The 18,669-nt window shown below is 38.7% G+C and overlaps 1 protein-coding gene across 3 annotated transcripts in view; it reads left to right on the top strand.

Annotated features, from left to right (window-relative positions):
* isca2 (iron-sulfur cluster assembly 2) overlaps positions 1-18,669 on the top strand; it is a 40,320-nt gene that overhangs the window by 7,182 nt on the left and 14,469 nt on the right. The window contains exons 2-5 of one of the 3 annotated variants that reach the window (XM_048537733.2): positions 8,355-8,526; positions 9,132-9,247; positions 11,736-11,911; positions 13,049-14,989. In XM_048537733.2, coding sequence (XP_048393690.2) covers positions 8,355-8,526; positions 9,132-9,247; positions 11,736-11,910 — 463 coding nt within the window. In that variant the 3' untranslated portion in view covers position 11,911; positions 13,049-14,989. Of the gene's footprint in view, positions 1-8,354; positions 8,527-9,131; positions 9,248-11,735; positions 14,990-18,669 lie in introns of those variants that run through there. The other 2 variants (XM_048537732.2, XM_059649037.1) reach the window with 2 other exon arrangements.

Below are 18,669 nucleotides of genomic sequence, written 5' to 3'. Positions count from 1 at the left end.
GGCCACTATGCAGCACATGGGCTACAGTGGTTCAAGAAGGCAGCTCAGCACCTTCTCATGGGCAAGTAGGGACTGGTAATAAATGCTAGCTGGCCAACAATGCCCAAATCCCAAGAGTGAATAAAAATAAAGGCAAAAGAGAACTGTTAGCAGTGCTTGAATGAATTGTTCAATGTGCCTGTTGACTCTGGCCCTTTCTCCCATTAAATCCACCAGAACCTCGCTGTTGCATTCTGTCTGCGAGCTGCTGGGAGCCAATCCTCTCCAACCTTGCTTTTGACTTTACTTGCTCTCTTTTCCCATGACTTCCAACTGAAAACCTTATCCCCAAGTTTGCTGTGGCCGGCGTACTACATAGCCCTGACATACTAGGAGGAGGTTGGTCTTCCACCAGCACCTGCAGCCTCTTCCATGAAACTGCTGAAGTCAAGAGTTGCTTATATTTAGTGAATAGGTCTCACTGGGTGGGATTTCTGATCTGTGATAATGGGAACTGCAGATGCTGGAGAATCCAAGACAACAAAATGTGGATCTGGATGAACACAGCAGGCCAAGCAGCATCTCAGGAGCACAAAAGCTGATGTTTCGGGCCTAGACCCTTCATCAGAGGCTCTCTGGTGAAGGGTCTAGGCCCAAAACGTCAGCTTTTGTGCTCCTGAGATGCTGCTTGGCCTGCTGTGTTCATCCAGCTCCACACTTTTGTTATCTGGGATTTCTGATCTCCAAGGTCTTGTTTCCAGGTGACATCTATTGGTGGCCTCACCACTGCCTGATCATATGGTTCAGAAGGGCTTCCTGAAGGAGACAACACAAGGCTTTCATCAGCTCTCTGGCTGACTAGAGAGAACCTCACTAACCCCCAACAAGATTCTGTCAAATGTTTTCGATCTCTGCCTTTAAGCAAAAGTCCTCCATGCCTCCTCCTCCCATGGAACATTTTTAATGGGCTATCATTGGTAAAAGAGAATCAAATCAGAACTTCAAATCTCTATGTGGATCCAAATCCTTCAAACACTTCAGGAACTTGTGTTTTTGTTTCTACATTATCTGGTTGAAGCCATCACAGTAATATTGCCAATACCATGCACCTTTAATTAAACTGATATTGTGACTGACGAGTCATCTGTCTGGCCAATTCTGTCACTATCGAATGTGCCTGTTTGATGGAGCTTTAACGATAGTTGGTATGTTTTTGTTAAAATAAAGCCATTATGGCAAGTGTTAGTAATGATGCATGTATGCGATGTGAGTTTTTTTTTGTGCATATTGTGTGATCATTTTACAATTGAATTGAAAAACACCTTTTTAAACCAATTTGTACTAAAACTGAGATGTTTTAATTTTTTGGAAAATGATTTAGCCTTATAAGTCATTCAGTTAACTATAGGGAGTCACAGTGTTTATTGGCATTAATAAAATGATACATATTAGAAACTTTATTCTGGATTGGAGCCACTGAAGTGGCCTCCTTGGCAATCAGTCACAAAATTGTCCTTGGTTAACATTCAATATAGTTTTCTCACGCGACCTTCAATGCTACAAATGCCAGAATGCAAACTTGAATGTTTAATGCTGTTTGTTGAGTCTTGCAGTTGCTGAAAAAAATTGAGTTTTAAAAGAACTGCTTTCACCATAATGCAGTCGAAAGTGATGAGATATTTTAAAATCTCCAAGAACTCACTTCAAATGCATTAAAAATGTGCACTGTTGAGGCTCCGACCAAGCTGCAAGATTTTAACCAGAGTTCTGACCAGGAGCAGTCTTTCTACTGGAGTGCTTATTTACATTTATCCTTGCGCATAGTTAATATTTGCATCTAAATTAGTTCTGCCTCTCAGGATACCTTGTACATTGTTTGAAGCAGATTTGTTTCACTGAAAACAAAAAATGCTGGAGATCACAGCGGGTCAGGCAGCGTCCATGGAAAGAAAGCAAGCTAATGTTTTGAGTCTAGATCTCTAGCAATTTTTTTCTTTCTAGTACAGATTCCAGCATTTGCAGTAGTTTGCTCCTGGATTTGAAATCAATCTAGTTATGCTTCCATGCAGTGTCACAACCCAAACTGTACCACTGCCCATAGGTTTAATATTGTTGTAAAGAAGAAAATGAAGCAGTATTGCAGTTTGTACATCTGTTTCTCTGTGAGAGGTTGGGAGTGTGTAAAATTAAATTCTTATTATTGCATTTCACTTAATTTGGTTTTTATCTGATTATGCTGTTTAAAGTGCAGAAATGTATGAATTGATAGGTCTTAAAGAATTGGCAGCAGAGGTAGTGGATGCATTAGTTATAATATTCCAAAATTGTCTGGATTATAGAAAACTTTCAATGGATTGGAAAAGTACCAATGTAATGCCTTTATTTAGAAAGGGAAGGTGGCACAAAGTAGGAAACTCTTGACCAGTTAATTTCCCAAAGACAGATGTTAAACTATTGGAATCAATTTTCCTGGAAGTATTAACAGCATAACACGATCCATCAAACTTAGTACCGTTTTATGAAGGGTAAATCATGTTTGCCTAATTTTCTAGAGTTCTTTGAAGATGTAACAGGCAAAGTAGATAATGTGGGTCCTGGAGATTTACTATATCTGGACTTCCAGAAGGCATTTGATAAGGTGCCACATGAAAGCTTAATACAGAAGGTAAAATCACATATGATTGGAGGTAATTTATTTACTTTCGCAACATCCTGCTCAGAGATGTTCTGACACACCTCCTGGAGCAGGTGTGACTTGAATTCAGGTGTCCTGGTGAAAAAGTAGAGACGCTACCAATGTGCCACAAGAATTTATTAGCTTAGATGGAGGATTGGCTATTCAACAGAAAAGAGAGTGTCAGAATAAATGGGTCTTTTTCTGATTGCATACAGTAACTAGTTGGTGCTATAGTTGAGTCCTTGGGATTCAACTGCTTACAATGGAGACTTGGATGCAGGGATAGAATGTACTCTAGCCAAATTTGCAAATGTTATTTTTCTTTACTCATTCATGGGCCAGGCAGCATTTATTGCCCATTCCTAATTTCCCATAGGGCAGTTAAGAATCAACCATGTTGCTGTAGGCCTGGAATCACATGTAGGCTAGACTCGGTGAGGATGGCAGTTTCCTTCCCTAGAGGACATGAGCGAACCAGATAGGTTTTTCTGACAATGGATTCGCAGTCATCATTAAATTCTTAATTCTAGATATTTATTGAATTCAAATTCCATCATCTGCCTTTGTGGGATTTGAACCAGGGTCCTAAGAACATTGTCTGGGTGTCTGGATTAACAGTCTAGTTGACGCCACTAGGCCATTGCCTCCCCTTATAAATGATACTAAAATAGTGGAAAAGTAAATTGCAATGGAAAAAATAAAAAATTTACAAATGAATATGGATAGGTTAGTGAGTAGGCTGATACTTGCCAGAAGAATTTTAATTTATATATGTGTGAGGTTTTCCACTTTGGTCAGAAGAACAAACAGGCAACTTGTTACTTAAATAGAGAGAAACTTCAGAGTCTTTCAGAACAGAGGGATCTTGATGTCTTCGTACGTGAGTAACAGAAAGCTAGTATACAGGTACAGCAGGAATAAGAAGGGCACGTGGAATTTTGGCATTTATGGCGAAAGGGATGGAGTGTTAAAGTAGAGGAATGCCTTTGCGGCTGTACAAGGCATTGGTGAGATCACATCTGGAGTAGAGTACAGTTTTGGTTCCCATACTAGAGAAAGGATATAATTGCATTGAAAAAAATTCAGGGATGTTTTACTGGGTTAATTGTGACATGAAAAACTTATCTTAGGCAAAGTTGAGCAGTTTAGCAATGTACTTACTAGAGTTTAGAATGATGAGAACAGATCTAATGAAGTTTCGTAAATTGCTAAAGGAGCTTGATAAAGTAGACATAGAGTGGATATTTCCCCTTGTGGAACAATCCAGAATGAGGGATCAAGTTTTAGGCTGAGAGGTGGTACATTTAAAACAGATGAGAAGGAATTACATCTCTCTCAAAAGGCTGGGAATTTACAGAATTCCCTACTCTGAAGTGAGGTGGATGCTGAGACACTAAAATTAAAGAGGAGGTGGACAGATTTTTCATTAACAGGTTAAATGATTATAAGGAGTAGGCAGGAAAGTTGAGTTGAGGCTGAGCGATGAGATCAACCATAAGCGCATTAAATGGTGTAGCAGGCTCATAAGGCTGAATTGCCTACTCCTGCTCCTAGTTCTTGTGTTCTTAACATTTTTTGAGTTTGAAAATTTGTAGGTTATTGCACTGAACCTGCTAACCACGAGTTTTTATTTGAGTGAATGTTCATTGAGTTAAAGGTTAATGTTTAATACTCCAGGATTTCTGCTATCTCTCACTAGTCAGCAACTTTTAAAATCTGAGAAGCCAAGGTAAAGGACAATTGCCTACAGAATAGAATATGACGAAGGATAAAATGAATAGGAGAAAGGGTGTGTAAACTAAAAGAGATAACCGATAGGTACTAAACTTAAGTTAAGTTTTAAAGTCACGTGTACATTGAGAAATGACCATGAAAATAAACAGTTTCAATGCTTTGATTTCTTGGAAAATTTAAAGCAGTGTTTACAGTTGTCTAGCAACTATACTGTGTACAAAGATCGTGACTTCAAATTCCAACTTATCAGCAAGTTTTGTATCGTGGATCCATTTGGTTTGCTAATGTCATGTTGGTATCCAGTCTGCCTGAAATGCCACAGCAGCCCTGCATGTGCTGGGGAAACTGCCTTGCTAATGTTGTGTACACCCAAAAAGAACCTTTTAAAAAAAATATTTAGAAAGGAGAGTCTAGATTTTAGGACTCAATTTAGATAGCAAAAATAAAGCTCAGAAGTGTTCAAACACTGGATAATATTTTGTTTAAAATTGGCCAGCACTGGTCAATGGGTGATGGGATCAGGAGACTTCCTTTTTCTGGTGTATTATCTTTGTTTCCTTCATTACAAATTATTTTAAATGTATTGTACTTCACTGACTGGTTTTGTGAAAGACATCATACAAATCTAAGTCTTACTCTTTTTTTAGAAATACGTGAGAGTAACAAAATTGATTTCCAGTGCTCAAGCCTTGGCAAGATTTGGGCTTTTACAAGTTGTTAAAGGAAAATTTATACCAGTAAAGAGGAAATAAGCTAGTTTAGTTGTTCCTTCTTGGATGTAACCAGCATTGGCAAAGCAGCACTAATTGCCCCTTGTGGGGCCTGGAGTAGAGAGAAGTTTGTGGGAATTCTGTTTGAGTTGAAAAGAATCATTTATAGAACATAGAACATTACAGCACAGTACAGGCCCTTCGGCCCACGATGATTTGCAGTAGGCTTGTAAGAATTGAAGAAATTCATCAGGATAGAGCTACCGATGATAGCTTAGCAGCTGTTAGATGGTATTGTGAAATGTGAAAAGATATTGTCTAAGTAGCAATTGAATGAAGAAAGATACTTGTGGCCTTATTGTAGGGCACAGATAATAAGATGCTGTGGAAAGAAAATTGGTGTTTGTATTTGTATTTTGTCATAAACCCAAACGGATACCCATTTCTAGATGGACCATCCTAACAGCACTGTGGGTGTACAACAATACCACATTGATATGCACTGGTTCCAGAAACTTTGTCAGTACCACCTTTTCAAGGGCAGTCAGGATGGACAATAAAAATGGCCTAACAAAGGCCACATCTCACAAATGATTTTAAAATGTCAACCATTGTTCTGTGTTTTGTGGGTAGGATTCACCTTGGGTGCACTTTCTGAATGTTGAAAGAGTGCTTCAAAGTTAGACATCTTAGATGTATGACATACAGATTAATTACTATTTGGGAAATTTTAGTCTAGGGTTATCAATTTACACCTACATAATTAACCATTAAAGCAGCAACACTTCTTTCAAAATCCAAACCTCTAGTGCAACTAGTTTTCACTTTTGGTGGCCAAAGTCTTAAAATGGATACAAAGGAAAAAGACATTAAAAGATTTTTAAAAAATGAAATTGTTGTAGTGCCTTTCACCAACTTAAGATGTTCCAAAACCATTGAAAACTGATAGAATATTCTTCCCAGTTGTGTAATATAGGAAATGAAACAAGTAGATAACGTTGTAATGACGTAGGTTGGAAGGTCATGTATTCTCTATGCCTCCAACTTACAGTTACACTTTACTTTTTGAGAATTCAAATGTTGCTGTGTACTAGAAAACCCAAAACAGAATGTTCTGAATGGTATTGATAGTGAAAGCCAAAGCAATTAAGTGGTTGCATAGTGTGAAAGGGGAGCAAAAGTAATTTTTGTTCCTTCAGAACAATTTTAATTTTTAATTTTAAGGTTTGTTTTTACATCCCAATGATTCCGCTTGGCAAACTGTCTCCCTCTTGCTGTGTAGTATCAGTTGTTACATCCAGACTTTTCTGTTTCTGAACCCATTGGTTTCCATGAGGACCTGTGATTTGTTTCAGTTTGAACTTTTTTTAGTGTAGCCGCACAGGAATAAAATTCATCATTCATTAATTCTGAAAAATTTATGGTAAAGGAACTTCTTAAAAGTGATTGTAAATTTATTGCACATTTATTACTTATTCATCCAGCCGACATTCGTCTTTTACGTTTGCATTTCACCATAATCTGAAACTCAGTATTGTAAAAAGACAAAGTCACTTTATCTTTCAGATGAGCTCCTACCTGCTTCATGTGGTTGTAAAGTATTTGGTCACATTAATTGATAAAGAGTGGGGCAGTTCTCTTTATTATGCAGGCTAAGTTTATCTTAAACCTTAGCACTGAATCAGATGAACTCTGTTTCGCACCTGGATATAACTTGATTGCTACTTACAAAACATTTTGACTGCACTTTTGGAAATATTTTTATTCTCCTTGCAAAGTGTTTTCAAAGGCACTACATACAAATCTTTCCTTATTCACCTCTAACTAACCTGATAAGATAACAGATATCAAGGTCTAACTCTCAGATGGAATAAACTCCTTACCCAATGATATTATGCAGCTCCCAATTCAATTCCTTAAGTGAAATGTTGTGAGGTTACTTTGAGCCTAATGTTTAGGGAGCTAAGTTAATAGGTACAGATAGGCAAAGTTATCAGGTTGCTGGTGTGATTACTGGCAGGTTAATACACATTATGCCATTTCTTAGGGCTGTCAGTTTTTGGTGTTTAAACAATCGATGAGATGGTGTAAATTTTAATTATGATTTTCAGTGCTTGATGATCACAGGTGAATTATTACCACTTTCAAAGTCCAGTGGATATGGCGAATCTCGGATCTGGTAATGTTTCAATTAGATGAGGAAATGTGTTTCTCCCTGCCCAATTCCCTACATTATGCCCAAATCCAGAGCGGTAGCTCTGACACTGCCCTGAGTGCCACCATCAGTGTTGACAAGAATTTGGCCTGTAATATAGTGGAGTTTGACTTAATGACTTCTTTGCATGTTGACTGAACATCCTGAGGCATCTTGCAATCAACTAAATATTTTTGAAGTGTAGTTGTAGTCATAGCATTCCTTTTTTATTCTTATTGAGCCATGTCGACGAATTGGTGCAGATATAATAGGAACTGCCGATGCTGGAGAATCTGAGATAACACGGTGTGAAGCTGGATGAACACAGCAGGCCAAGCAGCATCAGAGGAGCAGGAAAGCTTGACGTTTTGGGTTGGGATCCATCTTCAGAAATGGGGGAGGGGGAGGGGATTTTGAAATAAATAGGGAGACGGGGAGGCAAATAGAAGATGGATAAAGGAGAAGATAGGGTGAGAGGAGACAGACAGGTTAAAGAGGCGGGGTTAGAGGCATTGAAGGTGAATGTAGATGGGGAGTTGCGGGGGGTATAGGTCAGTCCATTGAGGACGGACAGGTCGGGGGGGGGGGTGCGGGTGGGATGAGGTTAGTGGGTAGGGAATGGGGTTGGGGCCTGAGGTGGGAGGAATGGTTAAGGAGGCTGGGACTAGCTCGGCTGGTTTTGGGATGTGGTCGGGGGAGGGGGGGATTTTGAATGCTTGTGAAGTCCACATTGATATCCTTGGGCTGTAGAGTTCCCAAGCGAAATATGAGTTGCTGTTCCTGCATCTTTCGGGTGGCGTCATTGTGGCAATGCAGGAGGCCCAGGATGGATCCATCTTCTATCCGCCTCCCTCGTCTCCCTATTTATTTCAGAATCCCCTTCCCCTCCCCATTTCTGAAGAAGGGTCCCAACCTGAAATGTCAAGCTTTCCTGCTCCTCTGATGCTGCTTGGCCTGCTGTGTTCATCCAGCTTCACACCGTGTTATCCAAAGATTGGTGTTTCATTTTGCACATTTTTCTGCCAACTGATCTTTTCTCCTTTTTTTACATTTTTAACAGGGTGCCATGCTTGGCTATTCCTTTACAGAGCCGTTCTGTGTTATTGGCTGACAAAATTCATATCTTACCCCCCCGGCGATTCCGAGTAGCTGAAAGGTGGTTTTCAGTTGGTCAAGAATCAAAGACTATCACACCCCAGGACACTGTGTTCCTCAGTGATAGCTGTGTTAAGGTAAAGACAGTAAAATAGTGAGATCTGGTTGAAACACCTAATTCAGACAAAAAAAAGTTTTGTCTTCAGATTTCAAGGTCAAAATCAGATAGTTCTAATTCTGGTCAAAATACCTTTGTTTGATTTTGTTTCATTAGTAGTAACCAATGTTGATTACAATTTGACTTGGAAAGATAAGGAAATGTTGAGTATTCCAGTACTTGCTCATTATCATGCTTGACTTGTGTGGGAAATCAATCTTCCAGATTGGTAAGGAGAGGATTGTTAGTCTGAATTGTCGTAATATTGTTTGTAGTATCTCTGTGTGACATTGCCAATTAGTACAGATATATGAGCAATTTTCTGCTGTGCTTGATATTTAGTAACTTGTTTGCAACCCTCACAATCTCATAGCATCATGTTGTTATTTCAACCAGTCTGCTCTGGATTCTAGCCTTGGTTCCATGTAATGATCTAAACGGCAGCACGAGCAATTTCCCACAATGTAATGTGATGTATTCTGTATGAATTATCAAGATATTACATGATTTCGATGTATTTTCTAGTAACTTTATGAAGTTTATAAATTATTACTACTTGAAGTCCTCTTTAAAAATGTGTTACAGCGCTTACGACAGATTTTGGAAAAAGGTGAGGCCCTGAGGGTACAAGTTGAAGGAGGAGGCTGCTCAGGATTCCAGTACAAATTCACTGTGGATAAGACAGTAGACCCAGATGACAGGTATAGAAAAATCTTGTTGTGTTTACTGGTGTCTTATAGTTTTATAGAACTGTCCCACATACAAAAGGTAACTCCAGAATAACCAATGACCCACCAACATTATTCCTGTTTGTTCATTCTTTTAATGTAGTTACAAACTTTCCAATGGGAGGCATTGCACAAGAGTGGAGATGTTTGTTTGTGACCTGCTATTCCGTGCTTGTGAATGTTCTAATAAATCACCCTGCTAGCCTGGTAATTTTGTTTCGCTATCTACATTAATACTGTCCTGAATAAGGTTATCCCTCCTTGATCTGTCGGTAGGCTTTAACACAGTTGAACGCACCATTCCTCTATAGTCATCCAGCTCGTTAGCACTGCATCAGCCTGGGTACCATTCTTACGTATATATTCATAAACTTGAGAAATACCTACATAAGATAACAAAATGTGGAGCAGGATGAACACAGCAGGCCACATCAGCGCTCTGATGAAGGGTCGAGGCTCGAAATGTCGGCTTTTGTGCTCCTGAGATGCTGCTTGGCCTGCTGTGTTCATCCAGCTCCACACTTTGTTATCTTGGATTCTCCAGCATCTGCAGTTCCCATTATCTCAGAAATACCTACAGCTTTTTTTCTCACTGTACACTATTACTACTGGGGTTACTTAAGTCTGAGATTTGTCATCCAGCTTCCATTTGTGCTGATAAAACTGAGCTCCTCCTCATCACCACCTGTCTTGCCTTGTCCACTGTCTCTGAATGATCGAATTGATTGTCTGACATCCGATATTTCAGCCCTCCATGAATTTGAATACAACAAGAACTGTTCTTGCTCAACAATTACCATGGCTTAATTTGCAGCTGGACCTATTTTCCTATCCCCCTGTGCTCTTTGACTGACACTGGTTGCTTTGATTTTAAAATCCTCTGTGCCCCTACATTTTTTAATCTTCTCCAGCACCACATCCCTTCCAGATATCTATGTTCCTTCAACTCTGCCCTCCCCAGTGTATCCCAAATTTTGATGTGGCAGTTTTGGCAATGTCTCTCCAGCAAGTGAAGGTCTAAGTTCTGGAATTCTCTCCCAAATTTACCTTTCCTTTCTTCCTCTCTTTCCGCTTTGTAAGATGCTCCATGAAACCTACCTCTTTGAAGCATTTGGTCATCTGTCCTAATAGCTGCTGATGTGGCTTTGTGCCAGTGGTTTATTTTTATTGTTAGATGTACTTGTGAAGGGCCTTCACACTACGTTATGCTAAAAGGACTATGTAGATTACAAGCTTTTTGTATTATTTTCTATCACCTGCTAGTGAAATGGATAATAGTTTTTGTTTCCAGTTCTGGAATAAGTTGACCACCAGTCTTGTATAGGACATTTGAGGGAACACTATCAATTATCATCTAAGGAGCACCTATGAAATTACAATCGGTGTGATTTTAAAATCAGCAAGTTAATTTACTAATTCCTATTTGAATTCTTTTGCGAAGGAAACTGCATTTGTGTGAATCTTGCGGATCTGTCATTCAGTGGAAATTCAGTCGACATTTGACCATGCTCTGAATTTCAAATATCTAAAGAATATTAAGTCTCATTAAGTTTAGTGAGAGATTGCCAGCAAGGTTTAAAATCAGTTCGCTGAGCTAATTTTACTCCTTAATTCCTAACATTAGATTTCAATTTGGAATGTTTTTTTATCTCAATTTTTTGAAAGCTGCCAATGACCCCGGTCCCAGCTTCCATATATTCCAACCACAATCCTGGTCCAGCTAAAGTATGTTCCAGAATTGTGAATCATTCTTTTGTGGCAAATAAAGATAAGTAAGCAGTCTTACACTCCTCTCACGCTTCATGGCTGGTAAAGTCGACATTCCAAAACTAAATGCCTTAAATCATCATAAATGCAAAAAAATGATAATTCAGTTTACAGCATTGTTGTAGCGCCAAGCTGCAACCACAATGTTATCTGACTATTGCGTAATTTAAAAGCAACATTATTGTACCAGTGATATACTCTGGATTTTTGTAAAATTGTCCAAAAAGACAGTATGTACTCTAAAATGTGTAAAACCTGCAGCAGAATAGATCATGATTGAATTCATTCCAGCAGGAATGATGCAGCTGAGTGGGTTGTTAGATCATTTGGGAGGGCTTTTAAGAATCAGCCACGTTGTTGAGGGCCTGGAGCCTTAATTAGGCCTGACCAGGTCAGAACGGCAGATTTCCTCCCTAGATTGGTTTTCCGATGGTTTCATGGTCACCATTGCACTACTTTTTAATTGCTGATATATGATTTGAATTAAAACTTCACCATCTGCTGTGCAGGGATTTGAACCCATGTCCTCAGAGAATCAGCTTGCACCTATAGATTACCAGACCAGTTCTATTACTGCTACACTGCAGTTTTCCCATGATTAAATAGTAAAAAAATTAGTCTAACATGAAGAATGTTAAAATATAGTAATTTTTACTATCTGAAAATTAATTTTATGGTTGCCTCTACAAATTAGGGTCTTTGAACAGGATGGAGTTTCACTTGTCGTTGATTCTGACAGTATGGAGTACTTGAAGGGAGGGACAGTGGATTACAGTGAGGAACTAATCCGAAGCTCATTTCAAGTGATCAACAATCCACAGGCAGAACATGGATGTTCTTGTGGGAGTTCCTTTTCCATCAAGTTGTAAAGTGAGACCTTTGTGTTTCAGTTTTTCTCTGATCTTCTATTTAAAAGGTTGCTCATGAAATCTGCAATAACCTGGCCAGGAAAAGACATTGCTGTGCTTAAAACACAATGTTGTGTCCTTGTTAAATATTGCAGAGATGACAAATGCTGAGAGAACACTGCAGTTTGCGTTATTTATGCCTTGCATTGATACTGTCAAATATTTTGAAACTGAATGTTCTAGTAATAGCAAAAGTTGTACAAATATTTTTTTCTTAACACGATATCCCTTTGACTCTTCTAAATTAAATAATAATGTGAAGGGCAGTGAACAGATTAAATAATTGAGTCTAAATTGTCTCACCACACCCGAAAAAAACAGCATAGTATATATTTTATTAACACTTGTTTGAAGAGGAGTATCTACCATGGTGCCTGGCTGCTTCCTGGTGACCTGATGTGGGTGGAAATGACCTGTCAAATTTTAGTCCTTCTCTAACTTGCACTGATCTTTAACTGCTTGAACATGTATTGGCATTTTTCCCCAACACAGATAACTATCTTTGAAGTTAGGTCGTACTCCTCAGTTTCACTTGACCACTCTGTTCTCTTACTAATATTGGAATGTTGTAGGAACTTTATCATTTTCTAACACCTTAATTTGAAAATGACCCACTAAGTTTGTTTTCATCCTTTCAGACAAAGAATGCCACATCTTGGCAACTAGCTGCAAAAGAAATTTCTTTGTAGTTCCCTTCTGATTCTTTTGTGAATTACCTTCTGGGCCTCTGGTTATCAACCCTCTTGCCAATGGAATTTGTTACTGTGCCTGTTGGCTCTATCAAAACCCTTCATAATTTTGAACACTTGTTGGATCTCTTTCTGTTTGCCCCCATCCACCATATTTTCTCTCTATGAGCAACAATCAGCTTTCTTAGTTTCAACTTGTGTGTTAGAATCTGTTAAGCCTTCTGACTACTTGCCTCCTGTTTTAAGGTAGTGACTCTAATCACAAATTACTCACATGCACTAGAAAAATCACGCTATTGCAAAATTGTATTTGGACTTGAAGTTGATAAAGTCCAAATGAATATTATCATGATAGTATAATGAACTTCATTGTTACTTTTTAAATTTGTCTTTGTTAATTTGCAACAAAGCAAAAAGGATGCTGAACTGATTTGTCCAGTATGGTTGTGCCATTATCAGAAACTCGCATGAGGCTAGTCGGCACAGAATGAAGAACATGAAGCTTGGATTTCTGTCCTGACGCCAGCAGTGTTCGTCACAAAGGAAGTGCCTTTTGTGGAAAACTTGCCTTTATTCTTGTGATTATTTTTGTCTGACAATAGATGACAATAGCAGATGAAAGATTTGGTTTCAATCTTAAAGACCTAAACTACTGCCAGTGTTAATTGAAAATAAATTAGGAATAGTTTCTGGCATAAAAGAAATGAACAAATTATAGTATTTATATTTATAAATTTCAAGCCTAGTTTCCTTGTGCTTTTATTAATCTTTCAACTTGACATCACTTTAAACCCCCTTCACTGTCTGATTTCCCAGCTTGGTCATATTTCATTCTTAACATTACTGTTGCCCTTGAAGTGCTGACCAGGTTGTGTAGGTGGAATTGTTCATTGAATCTATCTATAGTTTTTCCTCAACCTAGAATGGCATGTGATGTATCAACTTGCATTTATATATCACCCTTCAACACATTCAAATGTTCAAAGTTGTTTCATAGGAGTCCTAAAGAAATTGACATCCTGCCAGATAAGACGATGTTGGGATATATGAGCAAAAACCTGGCCAAAGAAGGAAGTTTCAAGGATTGTTTAAAGGATAGAGTAGCATGTAACTTCTATTGTTATATTTAAATACATTAGTGAGAAAAGCAAATGTACTTGTGAAGTATTTGATTTAACCTTGCCAGAGACTCAGGATCTGACATCAAATGGTGTCAACAAAATGTCACAGGTGGAGTGTCGATTTACTCTCCCTTACCTTGATTTCTTTGCCCATTAGGGTTAGCTGTACAAAATAGGAAATTCATGAAATGTCCTGCAGTTTCTTACTTAAAAAAAGTCAAAAATATTTAACAATTAGTCCATCATTTTTAAAGACATCTGGTGAGCTTCAGCACTGATTTAAAAGTGAAATACTGCATGACAATATGAAATAAAAAATGAAAATCTCAGAAATTCTGAATACATCAAACAGCAAATGTGGATAGTGGAAGCCAATTTGGCAGAGATTCTGTTGCATCCCACCGGTTAGTTCCAACATTTTCTACTCTTGCTTTGAAGCATCCTTGCTTTCTGATACAGCAAGTTGGTAAATGTTATAAGTTTAGACTATTTTGCCTTTAATAGTAGGAAAAGCAGGCATGGTGTTAGTTCAGCTATGCTATGAGATATACTAAGTAAAAGGACATAAGAAGGATGGGAAGGTAAAAAGAGCTACACGAAAGCATGTCTGTTGAGGAGCTAGTTAATAGTGAAATATACAGAAAATATAAATGTAATGCAGCGAGATAATAAAGGTCCTACTCTCAAAGGTCCAATATAGAAAAGTGGTGAAAAGGGAAAAGTGCTGTACTTTATTTTTGGCATCGTTCTTATTTTTTTGCAGTTACCTCACTATCAGGCAGATAATACGGAGCTTTCCATCCCTGCAATGCTCTGTTCTATTCATCTGGCTTGTATTACAAATAGGTACATTCAGACTTTGAAATCAGGCTTGTTATTCCCTCAACAGCCTGTAGTGTTTCAGAAAGCAAAACCTTGTTCAAATAAAATTAATGTCTAAGATTTTGGGGAGTCGGACTTTACTTCCCTGTCTTTTTATCTCAGAAACAGAAAAATAAGCCATGACAGAGTTCAACATTTGTGTTTTAATGTTCCAGACAAAAAGACAAAGTTTTTTTGTGGTTGTCATAATAACAAGTTGTAAAATTGTATATACTTTTTGTGATCAATAGTAAAGGCTAATGGAATGTGCACTTCAGACTTATTTTAATATGTATCGAGAATGCCAGCTGGTTGTGGGGTAGTAGCTTCTGCACTCTTAGCAAGACGTATAATGTGCAATTCATGTCGTGGGACATTGAAATGTTTGTGTTTGCGTGTTTTTTTTATCAAAATTAAATAATTTTTAAAATAGCGAAATAGGCACACTCTGCTCCTGCATTCATTTTATTTGACAACAGCTTTTGCTGCAGCAGTATTATTTGATCAAGCCCTGTTCTTAGCCTTAAGTGCATGATCTGGGCTAAGGGTCAGTGTAGTAGCATGAGAGCATTACACAGTGAAGTGTCAAAGCAGATAAAGCAGTGGGCAAGAATTCCTTAGGCTTGACTCTTTTCTTATGTCAGTGTACGTGGGCTATCAGCGTGAAGCCTGTGTAAACAGGGCAAGTAACTAGTATCTCTTTAACCAATTAGTTGAATTATCAATATTCAGCTTGGAAGAAGTTGTTAATGTGTTGATTTAAGACAGTGTGGCAGTCCCTCAGTATTGATCCTTTTTGTTTCAAAAACGTTAACCCCATGGTGGCTCAGTAGTTAGCACTGCTACCTCACAGCGCCAAGGACCTGGCTTTGATTCCAGTCTTGGACGACTGTGTGGAGTTTGCACATTCTCCTTATACCTGCATGGATTTCCTCCGGGTGCTCTAATTTCTTCCCACAGTCCAAAGATGTGCAGGTTAGGTGGATCAGCTGGATGGGCTGTATCGCTCTGTAATAACCAGGAATGTGTAGCCTTGGTGGATTAGCCATGGGAATTGCAGGGATTGGGTGTGGGGGTTCGGTCTGGGTAGAATGCTCATCAGAGGATCAGCATGAACTTGATGGGCCAAATGGCCTACCTCCACACAGCAGGGATTCTGTGATTTCTATACTTTTAATTGTTATAGTTTTACTTTAAGGCTCCACTATTTTTTTGTCAAACAGCTGGTTTATGAGTAGCATTTTACCTATTTGTTAAATTCAGGCGATGTTGACAGTAATGATTTGGCCATTTACTTCCCATTCCTAGAGAGGCGGTTGGTCTGCTGCCTCCTTGAACCAATGGGGGTGTAGGAACACCCACAGAACTGTTAGGGAACAAGTTCCAGGATTTTGACTGACAGTGGTGAGGAACAGCAATATACCTGCAAGACAGGATGGTGTCTGACTTTGGGAGAAGCTTGCAAATGGTGGTGTTCCAATGCATCTGTTGCATAAGTATTTCTCTGTCGGCTTGAAAGATGTGGTCTAAGGAACATGTGTGAGTTGCTGCAGTGTACCTTGTAGTGGTAGGAGTAAATGTTGATAGTGGTAATTATTAATCAAATGGATGCTTTGTCCTGGATGATGTGAGGTTTTGTCAGACCTGCGCTCATTCAGGCTAGTGGAGAGTATTCCATGAGTGTTTTGGACTTAGGAGACAGAAGGAGAATTACCCACCATTAGAAAATCCTGGCCCTAACTGCTATTCTAGGCACAACGTTTATGTGGTTGCTCCATTTTAGTCGGTGATAACTTTCGGGATGTTTATCATGGTAGATTCAGTGATGGCAGTGCTATTGAATATTAAGTTAGGTGCTCTCTGAAACTAGATTCTGTGTTCTTGATGGTCATTTTATGGTACTTATATGGCAGAGACATTACTTCCTTTGTTAGTGGGAAAAGGGTCCTGACCCAAAACGTCAACTTTCCTGCTCCTTTGATGCTGCCTGGCCTGCTTTGTTCCTTCAGCTCTACACTGTGTTATCTGACTCCAGCAGTTTTTACTATCTCTACATTTGAAAGTGGGCTGGTTCAGTTTCTGAGAAGCCGCTAATGGTGCTGAACATTGTACGATCATCAGCAGACATCCTAACTTCTGACCTAATAATGGTGGGAAAGTGATTGCATCTTCCTTGTTTAAAATTATTATTTTCTTCATGTTTCTAGTAGCCTGACACCAGTGAAATAAAGAATTTTAGCTTTGTGAACTTTGGGCTGCCTGTGGTTTTAAATCTCAGGTTATACCGATGTTTGACACGAGATTTTGTGGGTTCAGGAATTAATATTGTGGTCTCCCACAGCAACTCCCAGGAAGGTACTTTTGATATTGTGTGTCTTTCTATCTTCCTATAAGACCTTTGTCTTGCTTTTAAAACATGACTTTTATTTATACTTATGTTAAAATGTAGCCAGCTGAAGTGGGCTAACATCTAAGGTCAAAATCAGAGAGCAGGAACATGGATTACAGGAAAGAGAATTTTCGCAGGGACTCTCATTGCTTTTTTTTAAATAAGACAATTCCAGTGACTAAGCAGATTCAGGCACACAAAACATCCCAGGACATAATGTCCAGCCAGCATGCACCCTGCCTACAGCAATTGAGCTGGACAATGGCCTGCTTTCTCCTTGTCTTTCAAGCTGCAGCTATATTATTGCTTCCATAGCTGGCATGTACTTAGACACAACTCTGAATGGCATCAAGAAATGACCACATTAGCTAGAATCAGATCACCCAACTGGACGTCTTGATTTAAGATTTTATCTTCTGTCAAGGGATCAGAATCAGAAAGGGAGAAAGCCAAAAGGGCATTAAAGCATGCACGTCCAGGTCATGCTGTTACTCTGAGGCAGGAGCCTTGGGTTCAAGTCCCAGATGTATGTACAAACACCTCTGAACAAGTTGATTATAAAACATTGATATCCCCCAATGTGAACAAAGAAAGGGTTAAAAATTAAAACTAATATTTAGAAATAATTAATTGGAATTCAGAGTTAATGTGCTAACAATAACGTACTGAAGCTCCAAGAATCTGAAAGGACTATGAAAAGCATTGCCTCCTGCATTTTCCCTTGGTTACTACAGAAATGCCAGCATGGAAATTCTGAACTTAGAAGGTTAAGGGGTGATCTGATGGAAGTTTTCAGGTTATTAACTGGAAAAGACAGGACTGATAGAGAGAAACTATTTCCAGTTGTTGGAGATTCTGGAACTTGGAGTATAGTCTGAGAATTGGCACCAGATTATTCAGGAGAGATGTTAGGAAGCACTTTGACCCACAAAGGGTGGTAGGTATTTGGAACTGTCTCCCACAAACTGCAGTGAATGGAGTGTCAGTTGTTAGTTTTAAATCTGAGATTTATTTTGTGTAGCAAAGATGTTAAAGGATATAGGTCAAAGGCAGGTATGTGGAGTTAGGCCACAAATCAGCCATGATCTCATTGAATGGTGAACAGGCAGGACTGAATGGGCTACTCCTGCTCTTATGTTCCATGAAGAGACAAGCTTTCTTTAGAGGAGAGAAGCTGCTTCCTATTACATTCTGTTTACAGGCTGTGTTCTCAGTAGCCCCGAGAGGTTTTCTCTGGCAGATACTTAATTGTCAATATTATTTATTTATCATTTAATTTTAACTTCAGCAATACACTTCACAGTTTAAAAGAACTCACAAAGAAAGATCTGGCCATGATCACACCAGTTATAATGCAAAGCCTTTGAATATAATGCTCTCTGGCAGCCCATGTATATGTGAAGACAAAAGAAAGAAAACATACTAATCTCTTACATGGTTCCTTTATTGATGACAGACCTAAATTGTTTGTTATATCTGAATATTGAAATGAGAGACGGCCATTCTGAGAGATTTTTGGACCATGTAATTGTTCATCTAAATGTTTGCTGATTGAATTTTCTTGGAGAGAGAGAGTCCATAACAATATATCTTCTGAATGCTCTGAAATTAACTCTGATAGCTGTTGCTCATTTTATCCTTAGGACTGTTGTTTTTGCCA

The sequence above is a fragment of the Stegostoma tigrinum genome, chromosome 10 (assembly GCF_030684315.1).
Source record: "Stegostoma tigrinum isolate sSteTig4 chromosome 10, sSteTig4.hap1, whole genome shotgun sequence".
In the NCBI taxonomy this organism is placed as follows: Eukaryota; Metazoa; Chordata; class Chondrichthyes; order Orectolobiformes; family Stegostomatidae; genus Stegostoma; species Stegostoma tigrinum.
Note: the sequence above shows the minus strand (reverse complement) of the source record. Positions and strands in the feature narration are given on the sequence as shown.